Below are 7672 nucleotides of genomic sequence, written 5' to 3' on the forward strand. Positions count from 1 at the left end.
TTGCATTATTTCTGCACAAGGAAAGGGATTCATTGTTATAGGTTTTTGTGAATGATATGGATAAGCACTCAGTTTACAAATCAGTTACTTTGTTGTGAATGATATGGATAAGCACTCAGTTTACAAATCAGTTACTTTGTTGTGAATGATATGGCTAAGCAATCAGTGGAATTAGTGTTTACAAATCAGTTAGGGTTTTACCATTTGGTGATAGATCTTCTTGGCATCTGCTTGCTTCCACAGATTACCAACCTTTTGTTTTACTATTTCTGCAAAAATGAAGATTATATTGTTATTGGCTGATGTGAATGTTAAGTGGACTAAGTGTTTAATCTGTTAGGACATTGCAGATTCTGACATTATTTCATTTTCATCTATTTGAGCAGATTGTGAAGTAATGTCTCCTTTTGTAACATGCTTAACCAATCTTTCCAAGGCAACCACTACTTCCACCATTAAAGTAAGATGTGTCCGTAGATATGAAGGAGTTCCAGAGGATAAAAATGATAACAGCCTAGAGTGTGTTTTGCATGATAATGAGGTATGATCTTTTGTCTACCAAACAACTAGGCTTTTATTGTCTACCAGAAATGGAACTAATTATTAATGGCTTTTTGTTATTACAGGGGACAAGAATCCAAGCATCTTTCACTAATAACATTATGAAAAAGATGGCCTCTCCACTTAGGGAAGGTGGTGTCTTTTATATTAAGAATTTCTGTGTGCAGAGTAACACTCTAAAAAATAAAGCAACAAACCACCAATTTAGGCTGGTAATGAATAGCTACACTGAGATTTTTGAGGTCAAAGATTTGGCTTTTCCTAGAATGATGTTTTCTTTCAAGCCATTCCCTGAAATTTCACAAACAGCCTTTTTTGGTAAGATTTTAAATTCTATGTTGTAATATGTTTGTTTTTAATACTCATTACATAGGTTGATTTCTGATTTCTTATTGGACAAATGTTATTGGTGTTATCACTAATCCAGGAAGAGTTCTCAAGCAATCTAAGTATAGGCCTATCATTGTATCTTTATAATCAGATTCACCTTAATCCTACACAATAAAAAATTGCAATATTACATGCAGAATTTCAGATTTAATTCTTGAAGCCAACTTTAAAAAAGGGAGTGAATCAAATCTGCCAATCACACACACTTACTAATCACACACACTTACTACAACAATTAATGGAATTCCCTTTTAAGTTCTTAACAATTTTTTGAAAAGCCTATTTTGGCATGACATATTTTACAAGCTTTATAAGGCCAATATTATTAATGCATCTTCTTCACAAAGTTTCCAACTCTATCATCAAGGTCTGGTTTGAATGATTTATAAAACAAAATCTAAAGACAAGAATGATATGGAACCTGTATTCTATGATTGTGTGGTATGATTCCTGATTTCTTCTCACCTAAAAGTAAATTTATAAACCAAAGATCAGTTTTAATAAACAAGGCTAATTACTAAAATAAACACAATGAATTCATATTCCTTTATAACAGCTATGTTGTCATTATCTACATTGTTGCCTCCTAGACAATTTTTTTTTTTGCCTTTATCTCTATGAAAAATGTGTGTATCCATTTTGTTGTTAGTAATGGATAGTGAGATTTTCCCAAATATATTAAGGTAAACACTTATTTGGATGCATGTTCTTAGTAGTCGCCAAATTCAAAGCAATTTTTGTAGATGTGTTCCCTAATAGTAGAATTACAAATGAGCTAATCAGATTTAAATCTAAACATGCATTGTGGAAAAAAAATTAGTTTTTTGGGTAATAGCTGTTACCTTACTCTGTTATGGATATAATTTCCGTTGGTGGAGGAGGCGAGACGGAGTGCGATGTTTGGTTTTTCTTATTCTCAACCCAATGGAGACAGGTTTTGATTTGAGGCAGTTATGCATCGCAAATCCTGTTGAAAACACTTATGAGTAAGATTTCAAGAATGACATAGATATTGTTCACTTTGGTTTTTTGTTACAAGCCCAATATTAATACCTAATTTCCATTTTAAAGCCCATTTTGCAAGATTTAGGGTTCTGGAATTAAGCAAGGATGAACTGAAAGGTCATCTTGGTTTATGTGGAGTTCTACACCTATAAAATAGCAGCATTTCCAGTATCCATTATCCCTCACTGTTTTCTTAAAGTTTATTTCTGATTAGCTTCATATTATACTATAATCTGTTCTGGATTCAATTATCTGCTTTGAATCAATGAAGAAATTAAAAAAATCCGTAGTACTTAAAGAGTTTGCCATCTGAGAAGTGTACTTATTCAAGTTCAGGTACTTCTTTAGCAATAATATAAGTTCTCTATTTTGACTAGAAATATGAATCCTTGCGAATTTTGTTCTCAGCTCTGTGTAGGTTTTCACCAATATGTGAAAAGCATGTACAAAAATCATTTTTCTAAAGTTGGGAACAGGAATTTAGTTGCCTTTCGCAGTTGACGTCCTCTGTTAGGTTACAAACCCATATGACAACAGATCTGCTATCGCCTAGAAAATTAATTGAGTGTTCTATGAGAACAGTTTGGAAATCTAAATCAATTACGAATCCTTTAAAATGAATGAAACAAGACAGAAATTTTACCTTTATTTTTTTTAAAATCGAAGTTGGTGTGTAGATTTGTGGAGAAAGATGTCGATGTGTAGGCTCAAATCCGTTTAGGGTTTTCGAGAGGTAGCAGAACGCAGCCGAATGTAGGAGGATGTAATCGGCGGATGAGGCAGTCATTGGTGGCAGGAAAGTAGCGATTCATTGGTGGCGGTGGAGGAGGATCTAAGCGGCGGAATGTTTGCGATTTCGGAAGGGTTTGAAATTGATGTTGAGGATAATAAGAACTCAGCCGAATGTAGGAGGATATAATCGGCGGATGAGGGACTCATTGGTGGCGGTGGAGGAGCTTTGCACGGGTGGCGGTGGAGGATGATCTAAGCGGTGGTATGAATGCGCCGCTAGGGTTTCTGGAAGGAGGGGTCGGCGTTTACAGAGAAGGAAAAATAAATTAGGCTGGATCATGAATAATAATTATGCATAACTAAACTAAGATTAGTTCATTACATATTTTAATTCTGTTATATTATAAAATTGTTAAAATTGTTAAGATAAGATTAGTTAATTTATTTGTCACAATCTTTTAGCTTGATTATATTGGATTAAATATAGGGCCAAGTGTGGGCTGCAATTTCTTATTTGGGCTGGTATTAAGTTTACAGCTGGGCCATTCTTTTACTCTATTTGGACTGATATCTTATGGAATGAAGAACCATTTTTTGGCCCTTTTTATATACAATGTATTTATATTAGATAATAATAGCTTGAGAAAAACAAAAATACATTTTAAGTGTTATATTCATTTTAATGAAATTGTTGTATGGTAAATTTAATTATGTCTTGAATCATTTTTTTTGTTTGATCTTACTATTATTTTTTTCTATCAAATGTTGGTATGTTCGTTCAAAGTTCAATAGCTACGAGTTAGGTTGTTCTTGATCAACCTAATTCATGTATTGTGGATTATAGTATTATTTTAGTGTGTTGGAAATTAAATTGAACTTATGTATTTATTTGTAAATTATAATATTTTAAAATATTGATGTTGAATTCTTTTATGTATTAATTTGCTTGATTGTGCAAATATTAGTTTCATTGTCGTGTTAAACAAAAGTTCACGTTGTTTAATTAAGTTTTTTTTCGGCCTCCTATTTTATTAACTCTTTGTCCTTTTTTATTATCAAACGAGATAGTTTGTTTTAGATTTTTTACTTTACTTATATCATAAATTAAATCTGTATAAAATTGATTGCCGAATATGAAATATTTCATCTATAGTTGATGAGTAAATTCATCAGTTATAATGAATATTTTATTTATAATCACATTTATGTTTTATCAGTGTTTATATTGTTTGTAATTCTTATTTTCTACTCCTTCATCCAAATTTATATTCATTATTTAAAAATTATATGCCCCGTGCATAGCATGGGTGTGAATACTAGTTATCCAACAAAGCGGCAGTTGCGATGGGTCGGGGAGAAGTCGCCTTCCACTTTCGTCTGACCTTTCACCTCTGCCACTTTCTCTCCACCAATTCCCATTTATACCCTTCCTCTCTTCACCTAATGCCGCCTCAGTCCATCCTCTCTCATCGCCGAAATTTTCTATATACACAGTTGAGTCCCACTCTTGAAAAACCCACCAAAAAGACAAGATTTTTTTCCACTTCTTCGTCTCCTCTCTCTCTAGACACCTCTCACATGGGTTTTTGATAAAGGTATGGCCTTTATCGTCTTTCATGCTTTGGGTGAAACATTTTGCTCTTTTTCTTGATATTTTCATTTCAGTTTATAGGATATGTTTATATTTTTATTTTTAGCAATAATCTGTTACCATGTGCTTTATAGTTCTACATTAAATGAGTGCTACATATGGTTGTTCGCAACTTGTTACAGCTTTTCTCAATAATAGGTTCTTCATTTCTGATTTTGGAGCTTGAGCTGATCTGCTAAGATCTGTTGGAAGTGTGCTGCTTAACTTGTTTATTCTACACGTGTTGTGAATTCATGTTTTTCGATCTATTTTTTTTTCAATTTGATGATGATTGTGTTCTGTGACTATTGAGAATCTTGAATTCTTGCATCGGAACTAGGTTCTTAGACTGTTTGAATTTTGCAGGAGGTGACTGATTGTGTTTGAGGAGATCATTCTCTATTTATTTATTTATATATTAATTTGTCCTTATAATGCCTGGAATTGTGATGGATGGGATTCATGAAGATGTGAATCATGGGATGGTGAATGAGGATGGAGATTCTAATTCTTGTAAGGAAAATTCAGCGGTGAATAACTCTCCAGCTGCTGGGCAGGCCCCAGAAGCTCCACGAAATGGTGATGGAGGGGAAAAGGCTGAAGAGGGGGCCGAGACCTCAATCGACCAGCTCTATGAGAATGTGTGTGAGATGCAGAGTTCTGATCAATCACCATCAAGGCATAGTTTTGGATCTGATGGCGATGAGTCACGGATTGATTCTGAGTTGAGGCATCTTGTGGGAGGAGAGATGAGGGAGGTGGAGATAATTGAAGAGGATGAAGAGTTGCAGAGGCCGGATAATGGTGATTCTGGTTCGAAGAAAGATAGTTCAGTGGAGAATTCTCAATCTGTGGATGCAAAGAAAGCTTCTCACTTGCAGTTAGAATCTGGAATTTCTGGAATATCAAGTTCAAGTCCAAAGAGCCAAAGTCCTGCAAAACCGCCTATTGATAGGCGTAGTGAGAAGAGTTCTAAGAAAACGTCTCCGGGTGGTTTGTTGAAGAAACAGAGGAACTCAGCTGCTGGGAGTGTGAAGCTGCAAAATGGAAACGAGGATCAATCTGAGGCAGGATTGGAAAATCCTGATCTTGGGCCTTTTCTTTTAAAGCAAGCTAGGGATTTGATGTCGTCTGGGGATAATGCTCGGAGGGCTCTTGATCTAGCTCAGCGGGCTGCTAAGTCATTTGAGAAATGTGCTGATGGGAAGCCAAGTTTGGATGTGGTCATGTGTTTACACGTAACTGCTGCCATACAGTGTAGCTTGGGCCAGTATGGAGATGCTATTCCAGCATTGGAGCATTCGATTGAGATTCCCGTGGTTGAGGAAGGGCAAGATCATGCCCTTGCTAAATTTGCTGGTTATATGCAGTTGGGAGATACTTATGCTATGTTGGGCCAGCGCGAGAATTCAATTTCATGCTACACGACTGGTTTGGATGTTCAGAAAGAAGTGCTTGGAGAGAATGATCCTAGAGTTGGTGAGACTTGTAGGTATTTAGCTGAAGCTCACATCCAAGCAATGCAATTTGACGAAGCTCAAAAGCTTTGTCAAATGGCTCTAGACATACATAGAGAGAACGGAGCGCCTGCTTCTGTTGAGGAGGCAGCAGATAGGAGACTGATGGGGATGATCTGTGAATCAAAGGGAGACCATGAAGCTGCTCTCGAGCATCTTGTTTTGGCAAGCATGGCTATGGTGGCTAATGGGCAGGAATCAGAAGTGGCTTCTGTTGATAGTAGCATCGGGGATACCTATCTCTCTCTAAACAGATATGACGAGGCAATTTTTGCTTATCAGAAAGCACTTACGTCTCTCAAGACTTCCAAAGGGGAGAACCATCCAGCTGTTGCGTCTGTTTTTGTTCGTCTAGCTGACTTATATAACAAGACGGGGAAGTTTAGGGACTCGAGATCCTACTGTGAGAATGCCCTCCGGATCTATGAAAAGCCCGTCCCTGGGATTGCTCCTGAGGAAATTGCTAGTGGCCTGACTGATATCTCCGCCATTTATGAGTCAATGGAGGAGCCTGAGCAGGCGCTGAAACTGCTAAAGAAGGCTCTGAAGATGTATAACGATGCTCCCGGTCAGCAGAACACGATTGCTGGCATTGAAGCTCAGATGGGAGTTTTGTACTATATGTTGGGAAACTACTCTGAATCTTACTCCTCCTTTAAAAGCGCAACAACAAAGCTTCGTGCTAGTGGAGAGAAGAAATCAGCTTTCTTTGGCATTGCACTGAACCAGATGGGCTTAGCTTGTGTGCAGCGTTATGCAATAAACGAAGCTGTTCAATTGTTTGAAGAAGCAAGGAGCATTCTAGAGCAAGAATATGGACCATACCATCCAGATACACTTGGAGTTTACAGTAACCTTGCTGGAACCTATGATGCAGTTGGAAGGTAATATACTCTGCTCACTGCTAATCATATATTTTCAAGAATCTAAATTTTATTAAAGCATATTTTTTATTCTTTTTGTTAAAGCGTTTATCTTTTTCAAGCAATAGTGATTGTCTGTGGTTGAATTGATTATGACACAGTTTTATGGGGAAATAAGTTTCTTATGCTTAGTTTTCATCTTAAATATGTCTAAAAACTTGCTGGTTTCACACAGATTGGATGATGCAATAGAGATTCTTGAATTTATTGTGGGAATGAGGGAGGAAAAGCTCGGGACGGCAAATCCAGATGTCGAAGATGAGAAGAAGAGGCTGGCTGAGCTACTAAAGGAGGCAGGCAGGGTCCGAAACAGGAAAAACCGGTCACTCGAAACACTCCTTGATACGAGCCAAAACACGAAGGCTGTGAACAGCAATGGTGGCATCAAGGTGTGAGTAAGATAGCTGTACAAACACATTTTTTTCTTCTTTTCATACAACATCAAAGAAAACCAAAAAAAAAGGTATACTTGATTGAGTTTGGTGGCCTAGATTCTTATTCTGCACTGGTAATGGCATTTTACAGGTTGGGAATTTGATTATTTTATTGAATCATGCTGTAGTAGTTGTGAGAAAAGTGGTTGTTGTCTACTGTACCTATTTATTTGTTTTATCATGTTTTTGGGTGTACAATTGTTCATTTGTATATTGTTAATGTATGGGATGGTTTTGTTCATGTTTATCATATAACATGCCTAATTTGCTTTTCACCTTTAGTACTAGTAGTCCTTTTTGTTGAAACTTGGAAGTGATTTAAAGGCAAAGTTTAACTATAAATAGAGCCAATTGAAATTCAATTATCAAAGATTTAGAGAGCAATAAATGGTGAAGTGGATAGGAGCCCACATCAATAATTCAATCATTATGTGATGATGAATTTGGTTGGTACAATACAACTGCATCTGGTTGTTTCAT

At 36.4% G+C, this 7672-nt stretch overlaps 1 protein-coding gene and 1 long non-coding RNA gene across 3 annotated transcripts; one reads left to right on the forward strand and one right to left on the reverse strand.

Annotated features, from left to right (window-relative positions):
- Positions 1-1018: 1018 nt before the first annotated feature.
- On the reverse strand, positions 1019-1920 carry LOC121794221. The gene is made up of 3 exons (XR_006049251.1): positions 1794-1920; positions 1373-1416; positions 1019-1055 (listed from the first exon to the last, which is right to left on the reverse strand). It is a non-coding gene; the product is annotated as an uncharacterized LOC121794221 (long non-coding RNA).
- Positions 1921-4075: 2155 nt separating this feature from the next.
- Positions 4076-7433, forward strand: LOC121794984 (protein KINESIN LIGHT CHAIN-RELATED 3-like). 2 transcript variants are annotated; one of them, XM_042193406.1, is made up of 3 exons: positions 4076-4283; positions 4685-6719; positions 6934-7433. In XM_042193406.1, exons 2-3 carry the CDS (start codon positions 4753-4755, stop codon positions 7151-7153), a joined length of 2187 nt encoding a protein of 728 aa, XP_042049340.1. In that variant the 5' UTR covers positions 4076-4283; positions 4685-4752; the 3' UTR covers positions 7154-7433. The 2 variants fall into 2 exon arrangements, with proteins under 2 accessions (XP_042049340.1, XP_042049341.1); XM_042193407.1 differs by lacking the exon at positions 4076-4283 and having other exon boundaries at positions 4327-6719.
- Positions 7434-7672: the final 239 nt, after the last annotated feature.

This window comes from Salvia splendens, chromosome 3 (assembly GCF_004379255.2).
Source record: "Salvia splendens isolate huo1 chromosome 3, SspV2, whole genome shotgun sequence".
Classification (NCBI taxonomy): Eukaryota; Viridiplantae; Streptophyta; class Magnoliopsida; order Lamiales; family Lamiaceae; genus Salvia; species Salvia splendens.

Coding starts and splice junctions, on each gene's coding strand:
- LOC121794984 (XM_042193406.1), top strand. CDS start 4,753: ATGCCTGGAATTGTGATGGATGGGATTCATGAAGATGTGAATCATGGG. Junction 6,720..6,933: donor ACCTATGATGCAGTTGGAAG/GTAATATACTCT, acceptor GGTTTCACACAG/ATTGGATGATGCAATAGAGA.